The sequence below is a fragment of the Apostichopus japonicus genome, chromosome 16, assembly GCF_037975245.1.
Source record: "Apostichopus japonicus isolate 1M-3 chromosome 16, ASM3797524v1, whole genome shotgun sequence".
Lineage (NCBI taxonomy): Eukaryota > Metazoa > Echinodermata > Holothuroidea > Aspidochirotida > Stichopodidae > Apostichopus > Apostichopus japonicus.
Genome location: NC_092576.1, coordinates 168,326 through 189,285, shown reverse-complemented (window position 1 = coordinate 189,285; position 20,960 = coordinate 168,326). Strand labels below are relative to the sequence as shown.

The following is a 20,960-nucleotide window of genomic DNA, read 5'->3' as shown; positions in this document are numbered from 1 at the left end:
GCCTCACTCATGTCAAGAGTAAGGACTAACATTAACATATATGTGTTGCATTAAGTTTTATTAGTGTTTGTGTCAATTGTTTCACTAGCGTATGATAAGACTAGTCTTAAAATACAATTATTGACAGCTTTGAAATGAAGATATACCTATGAATTTTTTCCGTAAAATACGTAAAACATGAAGTCGTCTTAATGACCCAATTTGAAATCACTAACTTATACGTCATTCAACGTGGTTAATGGTTGAAGACCACATGTTAAACAGACGGGAGTTAGACACAAAATTAATGGCGCTCACCGCAAAAGTATTCCATTGTGTGATAGGTACCTATGAGCGGTCGCAAAATATTGCTCAAACAATACGTGGACACCAAATTGTCGACGTGTAGAAGTCCACGAAATAGCTCAATTTTTACCATGGAATGTCGACCAAATTATACATTTAGCTATAAATATATATATATATATATTATATATATATGTATTTATTTATATATATATACATATATATATATATGTATCACACCACAATCAGTGAACGTATACGCCTTAGAGGTTAACCATTGTCAGAAAATAGTAATAAAGTTACCTATTGTATTGTATCGATCTTAAAATCGATACAATACAATAGGTAACTTTATTTTGCAACAAAAAACAAAAACAATCGTTTTTGTTTTTTTGTTGCAAAATCTACTGATGGTCTAAAAATATGGAGGATTGCAATAAGAAGGTGATTTTTAGAAAATCTTAGGTGAAATGAGAAGATTCCGGTCCCAGATCTGGCCCAGATCTGGAATTTCAATCTGGGCCAGATCTGCTCCAGATCTGGAATTTATATCTGGCCAGATAAAAAATTGGGCAGATATAACTTGATATAAAATAAAGTTTTATACGGCCCATATAAATTTGATCTGGTTAAATTTTATTACATCCATATCTGGGCCAGATAAAAATTTATTTGGTTGATATAAAGAAAATCCAGATACACTTTTCTATGGCCCATATAAAATTTGATGTGGTTGGAGTTTATGGCTTCCATATATCTGGGCCAGATAAAACTTTATCTGGTTGATATAAAGAAATCCAGATAAACTTTTATATGGCCCATTAAATTTTTTATCTGGCTAAATTTTTTGCCATCCATATCTGGGCCAGATACAACTTTATCGGTTTGATATATAGAAAATCCAGATAATCCAGTTATATCTGGCTCTATACTACCAAATAAATCTTTATCTGCATATCGTTGAATAACTGTATATGTAAGCAGGTTATGTCGTTCAAACAAGAAATAAGTGGCCAAAACTAGTTCATGAACGTGCTGTGACATTCCAAGCTGTCAGCTATCATATGGTGGGTAGGGTATGTCAGTTGAAAACTTCTAGCTATGCTCTAGCGGCCATGGAAAGTGATCAGTTTAGTGTGTTAGTCAACTGGAGCAATTTATTTTGGTGCGGCACGTTCAAGTATAATTTGAATAGAATCGTTCTAACACTAATATGGAGCATTCAACAACGTATATATATATATATATATATATATATATATATATATATATATATATATATATATATATATATATATATATATATATATATATATATATATATATATATATATATATATATATATATACTAACGTATGGACCTTAACGTTACGTATACACTAACGTGAGCCCTTGATCGTTGGAGATTTCTTGATGGTCACGTCAGTGACGGAGATGCAGTTCAAGTTATACCACATTGGTTGCATGATCAGTGAATGTGTGGCAAAAGCTGCATGGAGTGCACCTAAAACCAATACTTTTTTAAAGAAAAGTCATCCAGGAAAGAACCTGGGCACGAAAAGCAAACTACAGAACGACTGATCCGCTCTCAACCCCAGTTCCGTTGCATCGAAACTATGACTGTGAATGATCTTATCCAAAAGGCCTAGAAGCGAGCGATATTAAGACAAGTTGTAATGCTGATTTGGCCTATACAGAAATGTCTACACTGGGACGTGCCGCCAAGCGTGTGCTGTTTGTGGAAAAGTGGGTGCGGGAGTAAAATCAAAAGTTGGCCAAAATCATTAACCAAGTCTTTCTCACAGTCTGTGCCGAATTCAACGTGGTTCTTACACCCTTATACGTAAAAAGTGATAGAACAAACTGATTAGGAAGAAAACAAACCGCTCTCGGTGTTTCTACGCTCATTTGCAAACAAAACCATGCCTGTTGCTTTTGCTGCATTTGGTGAAAATAGACACATGAATTCAAAAATAGGAACGTCATGTCAACCTTGACTAGACTTTCAGTGCCCGCTGGAAAAGGCGTTTCTGTTTAGTGTTTTCACAGCGCATTGAACGTTTGACAACATCAGTAATGACTAGTGCCGGAGAGAGGATACGATCACTATGTTCGTTTTTAATTCTAAGAAAGCCATTTGTTGACGCACTTAGCTTGTGCATGATAATGGCAGAACTTGAGGCTCAATCGAGGTAACCTCAATCTTCTTCCAATGAAAGCAGTCGCGTTTCCAAATATATTTGTACCAATTACGCGATATACTGACAGATTCAGGCAATCTCTATGCACATTACAGTAGTTTCACTTTGGTGGCGGCAAAGTTTATCGTACGATCTGTATGTTCTAAAGTTAGACACGGGAACAAGCATGCAATATCACTACTAAGTGCTAGTAGTAATACTAGGAGTAGCTAATTACAGTAGTATAGTCCCTCGTTATGGTGAAGATACCAAATTAGGCTAGTTAAAGGCATTGAAGACTCGCCCCAAACCGCATGCGGCCATCTGAAAGGTTAACTTTCTGTTGCTTGCAAGTGACGTTTTGTTTGTGTCGCTACAAAATGCAGACAGTATTGAAACGTGATACCTTGTTATCTTTAGCTGGACCTGAGATGCCCATCGCTGTATCGTTAAATACACTTTGCTGCGGGTATTGACTGCAGTTGTATGTACTGACTGTACACTAGTGTCTAATTACTGACGTTAGCAAGCTGTGTGTGTATTTTCTGGGATCAATGGTGGTGCCTTACACTTCTGTTACACCTCATTCAAAACTAGGTCAGATTACCGGCATATCACTTTCCTTTTTGCGCGAGTCTTCACACCCTTTAATTCTGTCGGCCACACTCTCGATTCGATGTAACATTTGCATTAAGTCATGACTCTGGAAAGAATGCACTATGTTTAATTTAGTGATACCTTGTTATCTTTAGCTGGACCTGAGATGTCCATCGCTGTATCGTTTATACACTTTGCTGTGGGTATGGACTGCAGCTGTATGTACTGACTGTACACTAGTTTTTCTATGACCAGCAGTTGGCAGAGAGTATTTGTAGCCTACAGTACTTCTTAAGGCGTTCTAAAACCGCAGGCTGTCTTAGCTAGAAAGTCAGACCCGTTTGCAATATGATTAAAGCACAATTCAGACCTGTTTGCCAACCTGTTTGTCATAAAAATAGGGAGATTTAACATTTTTTATACAAAAACAGGAGATTCAAGGAAAAACAGGGAATTTAGCATTTTGCAACTGAAATTTATATAGCAATGTAGATTTTATAGAACAGGTTGCTAGGTGCATTTGAAACATGATGTCAGTGACTAACAACGATATATATCTCTCACTATGAAAAGTGCTACTCAACCTAGGGTTGGTATTTGCACTGAACACCTGTCATACCGTAAGAGCTGTCAGCACTGCAGCAGTATGTAGACACATTGCTCAAAGCAAGTTACGCTGGGTAGTGCTCTATACTGTCGCACTTAGGATGTAAGTAATATGCAAATGAGATGTGAGGAGGGAGTGGGAGATGGCTTTATCAAGCTGTATTTGGTGTAAGTAAAATACAAATGAGGTGTGAGGAGGGAGTGTGAGATGGCTTTACCAAGCTGTGTTTGGTATAAGTAATATATGAAAATGAGGTTGAGGAGGGAGTGTGAGATGGCTTTACCAAGCTGTGTTTGGTATAAGTAATATATGAAAATGAGGTGTGAGGAGGGAGTGTGAGATGGCTTTACCAAGCTGTGTTTGGTATAAGTAATATATGAAAATGAGGTGTGAGGAGGGAGTGTGAGATGGCTTTACCAAGCTGTATTTGGTGTAAGTAAAATGCAAATGAGATGTGAGGAGGGAGTGGGAGATGGCTTTATCAAGCTGTATTTGGTGTAAGTAAAATACAAATGAGGTGTGAGGAGGGAGTGTGAGATGGCTTTACCAAGCTGTGTTTGGTATAAGTAACATATGAAAATGAGGTTGAGGAGGGAGTGTGAGATGGCTTTACCAAGCTGTGTTTGGTATAAGTAATATATGAAAATGAGGTGTGAGGAGGGAGTGTGAGATGGCTTTACCAAGCTGTGTTTGGTATAAGTAATATATGAAAATGAGGTGTGAGGAGGGAGTGTGAGATGGCTTTACCAAGCTGTATTTGGTGTAAGTAAAATGCAAATGAGGTGTGAGGAGGGAGTGTGAGATGGCTTTACCAAGCTGTGTGGATATTAATTTGTACATGTTATCTGTGCTATATATACAGTAGGGCACTATCCAGGTCTGTCAATTGCATGCAGACCGGTGACAAACCCTTGTGCATACACAGCAATGAGGAATTTGAGTAAGGACAGGTTATGTCTATGTTTTAAAATATGACAGATGCAGTAGCCTCAAACAGTTTCCTGTAACCTCACATGGACTGGAATCCTTTGCTGGAACTGATTAACCATCATAAATTAGGAAAACAAATCTAGGTGGCTGGCAGTTTTTGAGGTATAAAACTTTGAATAACTCTTGGTACAGCTTGATTTGGGTAAATGCATACATATAAAACCTATCAAATTAAGTTATATTTGTTACCAAAAATTTGTCAAAATTGTCTATTGGTCTACCGTGCCTTAGAAGTTCTGTAAGCAATTAAGAGATGGTTTGTAACTCTCATCTCTCATTGTTTCTTTGCTTGGGGATAAGCAAATTTACCAAAAACCTGCAAAGTATCCAAAATATATGATTAGATATGGTAGTATTAAATAGCTTGGCAATAAATCATGAGATGAATTCCTGGATTGAGGTTGTGCAAATCTAATCTGTAAGATTCCCATACATACAGTGTATGGGTATCATGTTTGTCTTGATTCATAGGGATTGTCTACGTCTTGCTACGAAAATTATATGTTATCAGTCTTAAAGTTTGAAAAAATTCTCATAAATTGCTGTTGCTGGAGAATAGATCCCAGAAATTGTGTATCATATATTTCATAGTACTACTGTACATCCCTTAAATTTGCAGACCTGGCCATTGGATTTGTACAGTAAACTGTAAATGATCTAATGTCAGTGTGCCTGTACTTGGTTAATATATACTGTAGTTTGTTGTTTTTTATTAATTTTTTAAACATTAATTTTCATCCTTTTTTGCCCCTTTCTAACAGTTAAGAGCTACTGCCTGGACTCTATGTCTACGTGTACATATTCGCTATGTTTTTCGCTGGGACAATGTTGTCATTCGGCGACCAGAAATCTCTATTTGCTCTATTGGCTGCTGGTTTCTCGGCTTCATTTTCCGTCATTTCTCATTCAGTTATGGCTCCGGTCGATCCGTGGTTGAAGGTGAGTTATTGCAACTTATTGGAACTAGTTAGTTGGTATATTGACCAATCTATTGTGGAACTTTAAATTTAGGAGTATTTAACAGTTCGAGGCACAACCCCAAAATTCATCTCTATATACTGTACCTTGTGATCTGTGTGATACAAAACTCCCTCAATCATCTAGAAAAAATATATGTCACTCTGTTTGGGAGATACTGTAGTTTACAGTCACATGTTTGGAGGCGTTCACTCTGTACATCTTGGATGTCATAGCGCCAATAGAGTCTGAACCCATTTAACGTCTTTTCCATTCTTTTTGTTCTTTGTTTAGAATTTAATTGTGGACTCTAACACCAATGCCATCATAAAGGCTTGTTGAGAGCTCTGAACAATTCGTTAAATTCAAGATGAGCAAAAATATCCATCTCAATTAATACAGAACAAAATAACTGAAGTATAAGGGGGCTGGAGGTCGTCATATTAAGACTTGCTCTTGAAGCCATCAGCCAAGAGTGTTAAGGAACATCAACATATCTCCAAATTATGGAACCAATTTAAACCATCTCTTACCTGTTTGGGTAAATGTTTTTATGACAGCTTTCTCTAAATCATGGGTAGACCCATCGGTTGCGTTTGTGTCTGAGTCTGTCATTCACTCCAGCGATGTAGTGTTGAAGTTTACTTCACTTGGTTTGTTTTTGCGCCCATATATATACAGTACTTACTGACATCATTCCATCATGTCTCCACTTTCCATCAAAATATTGGTGTGGTGTTTTTATTTGTTAACTCTGTGATAACATCAGTATGACCTGTACCTTTCAGACAAGTTAGCCATGTTTAGGTGTCCCATCTCCCTCTCCTATCCCTACTCAATACCCTCCCTCTCCTCCTCCCTCCTACAGTACCTGCTTTCCCCCTTTTTCTTCTAATAGTTGAGGATGAATTGCTCTCCTGGTTTGAACTGTATTGAATGTTTTACAGTAGAATCCATTTACCTCACCCACCTGTGGCTGAAGACAGTGGAATATACTGTGTGTAACCATTGTCCATTAGTTCATTGATCACTTTATGGCCAACGGTAGCTTGCTTGTTAACACTTTTAGTGTACACCATGCATTGGGGTTTTGCCATGTACAGTAGACTATTGGGTCCACTACAATATGCTTGTATAATATGTATATGAGTCTGATGTCCGTAAGTGTTTGGCTAAAAATTTAACGTCCTCAATTGTTCTCTGAGGATACAATCATTGTCATGCCCAATGGTCAGAGAAGTGACACTGATGATGGGGAACATGGACGGTCAACAACGTATCCTTTTGAAAGTTATGAATTCTGTTATTATCTGATTTTTTTTTAGATTTAATTACAGTACTATAAGCCAAACAAATTAAATATGCAAAAGTAACACTTTTCTTCAATTTCTTTTCGTTCCAGGTTCGTATGGTCGTCAGAGATGCTGCCACGGTCGGGATGTACATCATCATCGCTAGTCGCAGCGTAGAGAGGTTGGAGAGGCGATACCGTCTGGCGTGGATGTATCAGTACGGATGTGCACTACTCACTGTTTTCTTTTGTATCACTGCCTTCCAGCTGAACAGAAGTCCCCAAGAGCAGGGAGCCCTCAATTTCCCATATTACATAGGAGAGTTTACAAAGATCATCCTAGCCGGTACATTCATGGTTTGCGGTCTTCTGCTTGCCTCGGATCGGAAGACCAAGACAGTCAGTAGTATATTAGTGGTATCGCAGCTGCTGTATATATCTCTCGTGGAGATGAGAATACATTATTGGACAAAAAAGTTAAAAGTCGAACTGTCGACACAGGTCGATTTGATCATAAGCAGTTTTTATATATTGATCATTTTACTTTTAATTGCATTAAAGTAAATTAATTTTTGATATTCCCCAACCCCCCTTACCTCCCACACCCCCTCCCTTACCTACCACCCTCCCCCACCCCTCCCCACGCTTGAACAGTAGGCCTGTATTCTTTCCCACTGTTTGTGATATTTACAGCAATATCCACTGAAGCAATATGTTTCATTATTAATATATAATTTGAGCAACATTTTTATGGGTAGAAACTTTTGCACGACTTTAAGGCTAGCTTTAAACAATCCAAACAAGCGCATTATTTTTTTGAGAGGGTTAATGATCATGTCAATGCATTATCTATGTCTCATCTTTGATATCAATGTTTGTTTCTTTATTAATCCTTTGGTTAGACTTTGCATTGGCACAGATCAGTCTTGGGATAATGGTGGGGACACGTGTCTGTTCTCTGATAGTATCTAAGCGTAGCGTACAATACACTTTTTGGCAAATATACCTCCCAGATCGCCGGAAATAACACTTCCCAGACCCACTGATGCTCCCAAACCTCCTTAAGTTTTAGATCTCATGGCTTAGAATTTAGTTTGGGGGAATACATGGACGTCTGCAGAGAAATGATTCAAGAAACAGCCATAAACATAGAGCTGAATAGTTGCTAGAGCACAGAACATAAAACCTGAGGCTACTGGTTCTTCTCTCGTAAGTAGCCGAATTCCTTCTTTCCTTCTTCTCTTTTATCTCCGAAAGTGTTGATTGCTATTTGTTTAGCTATTAATAAGTTAGTTGGTTATTATCTGTTCAAATGTTTCATGTAAAACCATTGCTTTACATGCAAATTTTAAGATGGAACTATGGATGCACCGGATATCCGGTCCTGCCGGACTATCCGGCCGGATAGTGAGCAATTATCCGCTTCCGGTTCCGGCTGGATATTTTTCAAAATCCGGCCGGATCTTTTTTCAAAATCTGGCCGGATCTTTTTCAAAATCTGGCCTGAATTATTCCTTAAAAAGGTGTTGGTATTAACTTAAATCGATGTTAAGTTGTAAACTATTTCCAAAAATTAATAAAAACATTCAAAGTGAGGAAAAATTAGGTTGAATATGTTTACTTTAATTTTCTCAATGGTCTGTTTCTAAAGATCAACCAAAATAATACAACTATCATACTTCTACTTCTTTTAATGATTTTCGTTTGTGTAATGGAAAAATCCGGTTCCGGCCGGATTTTATCCGGCCGGATTTCATGTACTATCCGGCAAAATCCAGTTCCGGCCGGATCCAAAAATTTGGATCCGATGCATCCCTAGATGGAACATTGTGGACAGAAAAGTCATGTCAGTTTATTGTTTCAGACTGTACCAGCAAAAATTTACTAGGACAGTGTACAAATGCTCGACGGTTATCCAGGTACCTTAAGAACATGCAGCTGTATTTACTCCAGTGCAGCCTTGTATTACCAGGGAGGTGTGTTTAGACCCTCCCTGGTTTTACCGATAAGGTCAAATGATGTTCATTGTTGTATGACGTGCAGGAAGTATACTGTATGGTCTCATATTTTTGTAACCGAGAAAAAACATTTCTCCTTACATAGTCATATTCCTGAGATGTCTATAAAGTTAACACAATATCGACCTTGGAAAAGGGTAGCAAAACAGATTTGCATTAAAGTAGATGTATTGATATCCACACATTGCTTGAGCAACGTTGCGCCGTGTGAGGCTGCATCCTACTTTTGCTCTATGATTTTGCTCCAATTTTGCTCCATTTTGTCTCTTTTACGATTCAACTTTTACTCAAACTTTTAAGTTGTGGATAACTTTATATTATTGATTTACCTGTGGTTGTCTCGTTTGACATTCTGCTTTGTTTTTGCATATATTTTTGGAGACATCTTTTTCTATCGGATTCTGTGTCTCGCGGAACTGTCCAGATTATGCTGAATTTGCTGTCTTGCATGCTTTTATCGTTATCTGCTGTTTTTGTAAATTGTTACCCTAGCACTATGTGTTGTCATAGTAACAACTCTACCATTATACAGTACACAGCTAAAGAACTTTTTCGGCTGAACACCTATTGTTCCGTTTCTCCGGTTCAGCGACTAAATCCCACTGCTTATGACTATCTGAAAGATTTGGGAATTTTGAAATACAATGTCCCCCACAAGAAGAGGCAAGCGAGGCGGACAGCATAAAACAAGATTTTGGGATAGCTGTTCTGGGGTAAATGCATCAAATTTGGTTGAAATTTCTACTAAGACTAATAACCTACCGGTGAGCACCCGACATTCTTTCACTATTGGTTATGTAAATCCCAGATCTATCAGAAACAAACTTGAAACATTTAAAGATCACGTGATTGATAATAGCATTGATATTTGTGCTGTCACTGAGACATGGCTAAAAACGGAAGATGACTTTATACGGGACTCTTTAAACATGAACGGTTATGTATCAGGGGCGGATCCAGGGGGGCCCGGGCCCCCCTTTTTGAAAATCCTGATTTTTTTTACCGCGTTCGAGGGAAAGGACCCCATGCGTGATCAGTGGCGTAGCTACTGGGGGCCGAGGCCCTATGAAATAGGTTGGCCCCCCACTGGCCCCCACTGGGAATGGGGTAAAAAAAAAATGTTGTAAAAAAATAAAAATAAGTGCGATTCACTTATATTTTTTGTTCAATAATTTGGGAAATAGAGTTACACAATTATCTCGTCTGCATCTGGCAGAATAAGAAAATACAATATCTGTAGTAATCATGAGAATGGTCACACAGCATGGCATGGCAATGGTCGATGCGACGATTGCGCCATATACCACGAACCTTGTTGTGCTGCGCGATATCGATATCTGCTGAAAATATGTCCAGTGCTTCCACCTAGCGCAACAATCTATCAAAAGAATGGCTCCGTTTGTACTGAGCCGAGGTATCAGGTTTTCATATATTGCCTCGAGTCAAATGAATATATGCAGGCGCGGATCCGGGGGGGGGGGGGTCCGGACCCCCTGCTCTTGGCCCAAAAAAAAGAGAGAAAAAAAAAGAGAGAAAAAAGAGAGAGAAAAAATAATTAAATTAAACGCCAATTTTAAACATGTAGGACGTCAGAAAAGCGGTTATCTTCACAAGTCATCCAGGTGTGTCTTTTCCGTCAAATGAACTATAGTGTGCACGCGTGCTACAGGTGCTAAAAATGCCTAACGATCTCAATTTTCAGACCGAAAAGTTTCAAAATTGAGGTGGTGTTCGAATTTTTTTGGGCGGTGAGGTTACAGAGCGGTAGGCTGCTAGGATGCGCTAACGAATTTTTCATGAGCAAACCCCTCACCCTTCCAGAATCCTGGTTCCGGCCCTGCATCAAACAGTGGTGACGGAACGGGAGGGGATTGGGGGCTAAAGGCATTATGATTTTTGTATCATCTCAATTCATCTGATATGTAATACCATATTTCATAGATTGTTTTTTTCTCATCAATTGAGAAATTGCAGACATGAGATCCATATTTTCAGGCTAGGTAAATGCTGCTTAGAATACTCGGGAAGTGCCGTTTCCCGCCATCTGGGGGGTTTGTAAAGCCAAAAATTTTCTTGTACGCTCCGCGCCAACCGATGATGGCGCTCCGCTTAGATAGTCTTACGTTCAGGCGGGGCTGGACCAGTCAGAACCCCCTGTCACAAATCCTGCATCCGCCCCTGATATGTCATTGAATATTCCACAAAACAACTTTTTTATGCCCAAGAAACTGTCGAAACATGATTTTCACTACTGGTAGAGATATAAAATATTGAGAATTCTGAAATTCCTGCAAACATGCGGCTGTGCCTGTTCAATACTCACTACTGTATCGCCTTAAAAAAGGATGAGTGGAAATAGTTTCTCCAGGACCGTATCGTATCGTGGGTATCGAGTGCGTCTGATATACGAACGTAGGTAATACGTACGTAAGTACGTCTATGATGATATGCACTGTACTGTACTGATAAAAACATAGGTGAATTTCACTCCATGGGAGTGATCACTGAGCACATTCCGGTATAAGAGTGAATTTCCACTCCATTGGAGTAAATGTTAACTCCTAATAGAGCTATATTCACTCATATTAGGAGTGAGGGTTAACTCCAATAGAGTTAAATTTCACTCTTAATTTGAAGTGCGCCGAGTGATCACTCCAATGGAATGAAATCCACTCATTTGTTTTTAGAGTGTTGCTAGATATATGAAGAAGAAATTTACATGCCAATACATGTTATCGGTCATCGATTGGCACAAAAAGCCAGATTCTGATGACAGCTGCATCAAGAAACCCAATAAATGGCCTAATAAGCACCGAGTCACCAATGTGGACCATTTCCGAAACATCGATGCGTGTTAGTCTTCCATCCCCTTCCTCTAATGCTATTTAAGTCCACATGTGGGCACATCCTGCAAATCTACCGGTAGCCCACAGGGGTTTGAGTTGGGAGAAAGGCCTTGACAGCTGGAAACGACAAATGATGCCAACTTCCCTCAAGTTAAAAGTCTGCTGAGTTTGCAAGGCCAGTCAGAATGAAAGATAAAAAACTTTTTTTGCATTTCTGTCACCAAAGTTGCACATCTTTTTGGTTGTTATTTTGCCTCACAAGTGCCATCTCCTGCGATCTGGGGGTTGCTGAAATCTCATATTTTCTCTGTACGCTCCGCGCCAACCAAGGTGGCGCTCCGCTTAGATAGTAACCTCCGGCCCCCCCCCCCCCCACAAGAAAGAACAGCCCCCATAGCCCCCACTCAAAATATCCTAGCTACGCCACTGTGCGTGTAATTTTTTGTAAAATTAATTTGCAAAAAGAGTACACCATCATTCTGATAAAGTGAAGGTGAGAGGGGCACTCTGACTGCATCAATAGTCTCCATCTGGAAGGGGGCATCCAAGATGAAATGGCCTGGGGTAGCCTGGTAGTAGTTTACATCACGACCTACTCCCCAAAGACGTAAATCCCAGCTCATTGATCGAAATTGCAAATATATGCCCGGCAAACCATGAAAACATGATTTATTGGAAATAAATTTTACTCCAAACTTTCACGAAAAGTAGCACCAGATTGCACCGAGGACCTCCATATTTTGTGAAATTTTCCAAAGGGGAGGGGGGCACCCACTCCCCGTAGACCCCTCCCCAGGACGACGATTAGGCATTTCCCATCTGGGCCCCCCCTTCGGCGAAATCCTGGATCCGCCACTGATTACCAAAAATTAATGTAGCGTTTGTACAAGTTTAATCCACAGTATATATGTAGATTCGTTTCCATTAAGACCTGCTTTATTCAAACAGTTTTCTATTAAATCACAAGGGAAAATACTACTCGGGTTCGATATGCTAATAAAGTCGAGTGAATTTAAGTGATGTCCCCCTATAAGTGAAGTTCACCTTAAGGGGACAGTGTTTATGTGACGTCCTAATGTGTGATATCATAGACAAACTGTCACAATAAGGTATTAAATAATTATAACGACAGCAGAGCCTATGTCTATCTAATAACAAAATGTTATGTTATGTGAAGTTTTATCCATAATTTGTTATTACCCAAAAAGTTGAACGGTAACTTTGAATGTGAAACCACTTTTGTTTTTACAAAATATCCCTGTACTCATGGCGTGTGCTTTTTTATCTGTGTATTCAAACGAGGAATCAGTCCACATATTTGGTTCATTATGCCCAGATATACTTTAAGGTTATATGTACTGTGGATAGGAAAGGTGGTGGTGAGGACATTTGTGAGAAAATTAAAATGGCTAAAACATGTTCATAGGAACAGCTTTATTTGGCTTGGAAGATTTTTGGTTGATAATAATTTGAAAATTTAAGATTAAATAAAAATGTATTCAAATATGTATTCAAACAATATAGTCACTACATTACTTCCCCATGGGTACACCACTTTCAACTATTTTACCGTTTCACTTTTGCTCACACATGCGAGGGCCTGCACCCCCACCTCAAAAATGGTCCATCCTCATCTCGTTGTGTCACCCTGTGCTGCCCATCAATTAAAGCAGAGCAATGGACCAAGCGTCAGTGCAGCGCCTCAAGGGGTACAAGGTGGGCAACGATTTTGTTACAAATTTTCTGTTTGACAGAGTACAATAACTCATCCACAGTACACTACGTATAAGGATGAGATAACATTAAGTTCAATCAACATAAAATGTGCCAAAATCAGGGATTAACCAGACCTTAATATATCGATTGAGGTTAAATGTACAAATAAATCTCCAAAGAACAAACACGGTTGTCACTCTTCGCGTTATTCTAGAACAAACTACATTTAAGTAGTCCCGAAAATAAGCTATATGCGAACGACCTGGCTCGAAACCATTCAAGGGAATGATACGACTATGTATAACTTCGTGGGCTTTACATAGCACAACGTTACGGTAAACATCTTGCGTTAACATAGCACGGTATTACGGTACATCGATAGTATTGTATGCGATTTCCGTGGTTTGTAGACTAAGTAGTACCAGCATATTGTTGGAAACCACTTAATAATAATAATATAATATCGTAAAATTATCGTAAATTATCGTAAATTAATATCTTACCAATGTTCCGGTCGTCTTACAGATAACCGCAGCAGGATCTCCAATGTGATCAACCTCTGACACAAAAAGAACAATTTCGACAAGACGGATCCGTTAGTTTGAAACAAAGGTTATAATTATCAGTACTTTTATTTCACAGTACCCACAACTAGTTATAAAATACAGACAAAAGCTATATATACATCTTCAGAAATTATAACATTTGAAATATTATATTTTTCTTATTTTTATCATTTGTAAAAAAAGAAATCAATAATGTTATAAAACCAATACCTTTTTTACATAATTTGACATTAAAAAAATTAACAACATTTGTCCAATGAAAGCTTCTTGGTTTTGAACAATGATATTAAGTTTTGCACTTGAAGCACTTTTATTTAATTAAGATCACTAATTCTGGGGCTATTCAACAAGTCTACAGTGTATACTGTAGTTATTCACGCAGCCCTAGTATATCCAAGAGATCATTTTTTTTAAAGAGTCTCCCAAGGAAGAGCCTGGGCACACACCACCATAACAATAAATGTTTTTTTTTTTTTTAAATCAACCACGCTCATCAGCAGTCCCCTGATATTGCATCTGTAACTGTGTGAACATGACGGTCTTACGGTACGAGAGGTATCGCTACCACAAGTCCGCTTGAAAGAGAATAAATGCAACATGTGGTTTCGGCTTAAAGGTGATGAACGATCGTTGGTGTAATATATGTATCTTATCAATAAACATCACCTGAGCAAAAAGATCGAGGAGACTATCCAAGAACGATCGTCTGTGTACTATTTGTATCTTATCAATATACATCACCTGAGCAAAAAGATCGAGGAGACTATCCAAGAACGATCGTCTATGTACTATATGTATCTAATCAATATACATCACCTGAGAAATATGCCGAGACGACTATCCAAGAGATGAACGATCGTCTGTGTAATATATGTCTCTTATCAATGCACATCAGCTGAACAATAGGCCGAGTCGACTATCCAAGAGATACTGTTTGTGAAATGTCGCCCCAAGGTAGATTTATCTGATCCAGTCGCAGTCTCACTCCCCTTACATTGAGACAGTGAACGTGTGCTCATGATGACATTACGTCAAATGTGTATCACGGAATCACTGCACATGATCTTAGCCAATAGGGCGAGACTTTTTGTAGTTACAGCTCACTACAGATTTAGTGGTCCTGGGTACCATCCACATAAATTAACTGATTATATTTTGCCAAGATATATATATATATATATATATATATATATATATATATATATATATATATATATATTGCATTAACATAAAGTCTGTTCAAAGTATCTCTTTCGAGATCCGGCTTTAGGAATCACAAATGATTTTCGAGTTGGTTAGCATCATGTTTGATCTCTAGAGTAAGGCAAAATATGTCACCAAAAACAGAACTAGTATTGTTCGATACAGGTGACAAACGCCTACAGTGGAATTACGATCTTCCTTACCGGTTTCGAACCTCTGGACATACAATCAGCGTCCATAGCCTAGTGGTTAGGGTGTCCGCGTACAGAGCGGGAGGCCCGTGGTTCGAATCCCGGTGGAGGCTGAAAGTTTGTTCACTGTTCTTGATTTTCCAACTCATTACGATTTTCATTTATATATATATATATATATATATATATATATATATGTATATATATATATATATATACATATATATATATATATATATAAATTGGCTGTATACTTCAAATTGTTCACTTTATTTAATGTTTGTGTCTCACTCGAGATCCAGCCATTCTCTAAATGGAGCATATTTGATTGAATACAGTAGCATTATTATGTTTTTCATGTTAACTTAGTCGTATAAACTTAAATTTACAATCATGAGAACTGTAATGTATCTCAATTTGGTGCCGAGTTTATTAATTAAATACCGCAAAATGTCCGCATGATTATAGTTTCCTGTTACACATAAACTGTATGCCACTGTATACATGGAATAAGTTTATAAGGTTTTTCACGTTAAGAACTTATGTTACAAAGGGAACAATTATGTAGAAGTGAATAATAATATATACAATTATTACAAATTAGGCAAAATGGTTTTTATTTATTTTGATATTCCATGGTAGATTTTAAAATCTCGGAATAATTATTTCATGATTCGCAAGGATCTATGACAAGTCTGATGGTTCCTTTCTTATGAAGGGATTGAAGAAATTTATGTTCGTTGTCAAAGTTATGGACAGGGGTGCTAAACTTGACTAGTCTCGGATCATAGTAATGATGTAACACTGGTGCGCCCTGTGGGTTCTTTTCATACGGATAAAATCCATATAGAGTAATTTCTTCACAAAAGGTTTCAGCAGCCATCAGCATTATAAGTCCAGACGAAGGGTAAGCCTCCATTTTCCATCTTCTAAAGTTAGGAAATAAGAGATAAGAAATGGTTTACCCAAAACGAATAGCAAATAAGTGAAATACATCCACGTTGAAGTAACCTACAAACCTGAATTTATTGGGATAACGTCTTCGCCCCGGAAGAGCGGTTATCTTTAAAGGATTACCTGAGTACGTTGAGAAATGAAACTACAGATAATCGGGTTTCCCAACGTCAAGTTTGGTTAACTATCGTAATGCCCAATGCATAATATACATGTTTTATAATGTAATAAACTAGTACACAGTACTTTACAGTGCCTCGGCATGTACCTCTCTGTGTGTTTTTTTTTTTTCGTGACTCGCCATGCGGGATCCAAAACGTCACGGCCAAACGGCTCTACCGAACCTTCCCATTCTGACAAACGAAACTCAAGTCCAGCGAGCCAAAAAAGTAAATACGCCCACCGACCTGCCTTGACAAACCCCCAACCACCAACTCAAACATTCAAAAAACCACAAAAGGACGACCAGCACGCAGCGAAACGAAATACCCCGACCCAGCACACCAGCGTCCAAAAAAGGCAGCCCCAAATAAACGGCGAAAATCGCCTTCAACCTGAAGGCGAATGTCAGACTTCACCACCTCCAGGACTGCCTGTCAACTGGCAAATTTCCCCCTAAACACCACATCACATCTATTCCTCCAAACAAGTTTTTTTTTTTTTTACAACAGAACAAACACAAATAATACGGTGCAACACAGCAACAGAACAAACTGGAGGATCTACCCCATATTAAACAAAACCCTGCCCTACCGACCAGGAACGGTCTCTCTCTGTGTTCGTGAACAAACTGGAGGATCTACCCCATATTAAACAAAACCCTGCCCTACCGACCAGGAACGGTCTCTCTCTGTGTTCGTGAACAAACTGGAGGATCTACCCCATATTAAACAAAACCCTGCCCTACCGACCAGGAACGGTCTCTCTCTGTGTTCGTGAACAAACTGGAGGATCTACCCCATATAAAACAAAACCCTGCCCTACCGACCAGGAACGGTCTCTCTCTGTGTTCGTGAACAAACTGGACTGTCTACCCCATATAAAACAAAACCCTGCCCTACCGACCAGGAACGGTCTCTCTCTGTGTTCGTGATCAAGTATGGTTTGGATGTATAGTGCGTAAAATTCAATAACAAAGAATAACCTTTTTTTTTCTACAAAAAACAAAACAAGCGTCTCTTTTTTGTTGTTCATTTCATCCTTGATATGTAACTGTTCATCGCGGACACGGCAATTAGAGCGGTTTGTAATTGGTGCTTCACATATGCCTCGTTCCAATATTTCTAATTTGCGAAAAGAAAACAAGCAACAAGAACTGTTATATAGATGATATGGATCCATATTTAGAGAGTGAATAATCCCTTACAGTTTACACTGAAAGTTAAATTCCAGCGGTTGTAGTTCTCTGCTCAATAAACTGCTATGATCTGTCTGTATCATAAGGCCAGAATTACATTATCATAACATTTTATATGACGAGATATAAATAACTCAAATTTTGGGTAATTTTTGTGAATGCATCTAACAATCGAGTGAATCTTGCTGTCGATATTATTGCGCTGCAAGCGTTAATGTTCTTTTACCCCAATGATATTGTGACAATATCTGAAACATCGACAGGTAAACAAGCATTCCACATTTGGTGTCTTAATCAACGAAAGACCGTACTATGAGGGGGCATGACATCACAGACCCCTTTTTTTCGAGGGACTCACTGGAGTAACATTGGGGGAGGAGGTTGAGTAATTACTCCGAATGGTTAACACTTCAATTATAGGGACACGATATTGATGTGGAGTTTTCAAGTAACAATACAAAATGTAAATGTCATTTAATAAAGAATGTGCATTAAATAAAGAAACACTTAGGTTTCAATACTTTACCACCTCTCCCAACAATGACAGAGGCAACATATTGTCACAATTCGAGCATTCATGATGAAACCTTGCATAAAGGCCGAGTCTGTCATATATAGCACTTTTGAATACATGAAAACTGAGACATCATAAGCGTGTATACTTACTTCTTAGCTAAACCGCCAGCAGTCTTGTAACTGAACGCAAACCTGGTATTTAAGTTCTTCTTCTTAACGTATCCAGCTATATCATGAAGCTGTTTCGAAAATGGACTTCCATGTGGCAATCCTTTTGCAAACCAAAGAATACTATCATTTAACGATCGAAGATTATCCATTATAGCGTCATAGACCGTACCATTATCAGGAAAAATGGTATCGTTGAATATTTTAGTTGTCATCTCAACGTTGATCATCATTAGCGTTGTCTTGTTGCCTACGTCATTACTGAAACCTTCTGTTTCCGCCATATTCGCCCTCATGACGTAATTATGCTTGTCAATCTCATTGCCGCATTTACTCTTTAAGAGTATTCCACTATTTCCTACTATTGCACATTTCGGATGCATTGTCAATGTTTCGAACGATGAGTCTATTTCGTTAATAGGACACTGTTTTCTCTTACTAGAAAATCCCTCCTCTTTGCTCTTCCATTTGCCAAAGGTTTGTTCGAATAGCATTTGTTTTGGCTCAGCGTTTTTATAGACGAAAATAGTGATATCCGTAGAAAAACAGGTTTGCAGTGTTCTGAAAGATATAGAGTCAGAGAAAAAAAATCTACGTTCAACGTAAAAAATGGTTTAAATGAGGCTCAAATTAATATACACAGTATACGCAGTTGTGTGGTATCAGGGTATACAAGGAAAACAGAAATAAAACAAGATGTAAAAGTTGTACATGGAAAGACATTTCGAAAACATTTTTTTCATCGGACATGTTAAAGCTCTTCTCAAAACATACAATATATCACGTGGTTACGAGTTTCACGGGTACTTTAGTGATATTCTAGCTCTGCCTTGGCATAGAGCACTCTTTGTGAATATTGGCCACCATTATATGTGATATATATATATATATATATATATATAATATAACGAAAATCCACGTTTACTCCAAAAGAAAATATTATTAGAGAAAACCAGAGAAATAAGATATGACTCATAATTGACAAATAAGGAGTAAGTTTTAGAAAATATATTGGAATTTTCGGTCCCCCTGGGACCTTCGTCAGCAATACTTGGCAGTCGAATGAGAAGTACAAAATGTGACACAATGAAAGTATGACGCTAGATAAGTGTAAGTTGCAATGATGGAATTAAAACCAAATAAACCATGACTATACAGGAAGCGGATTAAGGAGCAAAGAACGGATTACATATGCTTGTAGAACTGGTAGTTGTTAAGGGGTCCCAAGTCTTTGTTGAGGCCGGTGATGTGAGACTTAATACGAAAGATCCAATCGATTTCTTTACGTTTACGTTCAGTAGTTGATTTGAAGTTCGAGGCAATTAAAATACATTTTAGGTTTTTTAGAGAATGACCATGAAGATTGAAATGTTCGGACACTGGGAATCCTGCAAAATTATCACGAATAGATTTTTTGTGATTATTAAAACGTAAGCGGAATCGGGAGCCTGTTTCACCTACATAATTGCCCTCTTTGCAAAGTACACAATAGAAAATGTAAATAACATTAATAGAATCACAAGAGAGGGAAGGGGGTCTAAGACTAAAGTCAACATTGGGAATCTTGACCACGGTGCCTGGGGTAATATGGGGGCATATTTGGCATCTAGGTTTACCGCAAGGAAAATTGCCTGCGGAGGTGGAAACTGAGCGGGGGAGTCTGGGGGAAGTGAGAAGAAATTTAAGGTTGGGGGGTTGACGAAATGCTAGCATGGGGGGTACCTTAAACGATTCTCCTACAGACTGATCGTCTTGAAATACAGCAAATTCCTGTTTGATGGAGCGAATGAAAGATTTGATGAGGGGGTTGTAACTGGTAACGAACGGAATGCGTGTGTTGGGACTTTTAGACTTGTATTTTAATAAGTCCTCACGGCTCAACTTGTCGGCCCTGGAAATACCCTGTCTAATTAAGTGAAGGGGGTATCCGACGTTCAAGAAATAACCAGTTAATATGGATACCTGGTGTTTAAAATCACATGGGTTGGAGCAAATGCGTTTAAGTCTAAGGCATTGGCTGTAAACAATAGAACTCTTGAGATTATGTGGGTGAAAACTATTAAAGTGTAAATACATATGAATATCAGTGGGCTTATAATAGACTGAAGTGGTTAAGGAATTGCCATCCAACTTGACCAGAACATCTAGGAATGAAATTTGATGTTTGGAAACTTCGACAGAAAATTTAATGCTGTCATGAAAAGAATTAACATGATCAAAGAAAGACTTAAGAGATTCTTCACCATGTGGCCAGACAAAAAATATATCGTCAATATATCTATAATAATGTGATGGCTTAAGAGGAGAAGTGGATAGCATTTCCTGTTCTAATTCGTGCATAAATATGTTGGCGTAACAAGGTGCCATCTTAGTGCCCATAGCGGTACCATTGATTTGTAGATAATATTTCCCGTTAAAAGAGAAATAATTATTACTTAATATGAAACGTAAAATGGGACCAAGATCATCACCTAAAGTGGGGTTGGTGGCATGCTCACGAAGAAAATTTTGACAAGC

General features: G+C 38.3%; 1 protein-coding gene and 1 long non-coding RNA gene across 4 annotated transcripts in view; one reads left to right on the top strand and one right to left on the bottom strand.

The window, feature by feature from the left end:
- The first annotated feature begins 5,437 nt into the window (after positions 1-5,437).
- On the top strand, positions 5,438-7,500 carry LOC139983016 (uncharacterized). Its single transcript, XR_011798474.1, has 2 exons — positions 5,438-5,599; positions 7,020-7,500. It is a non-coding gene; the product is annotated as an uncharacterized lncRNA (long non-coding RNA).
- Positions 7,501-14,424: 6,924 nt separating this feature from the next.
- The window catches only part of LOC139983339 (alpha-2,8-sialyltransferase 8B-like), a 47,370-nt gene continuing 40,834 nt past the window's right edge, over positions 14,425-20,960 (bottom strand). For 2 of the 3 annotated variants that reach the window (XM_071996857.1, XM_071996860.1), the window contains exons 2-3: positions 18,426-19,004; positions 14,425-16,377 (exon numbers count right to left, since the gene is read on the bottom strand). In XM_071996857.1, the coding sequence (XP_071852958.1) occupies positions 16,116-16,377; positions 18,426-19,004 (841 nt within the window). In that variant the 3' untranslated portion in view covers positions 14,425-16,115. The other variant, XM_071996861.1, reaches the window with a different exon arrangement.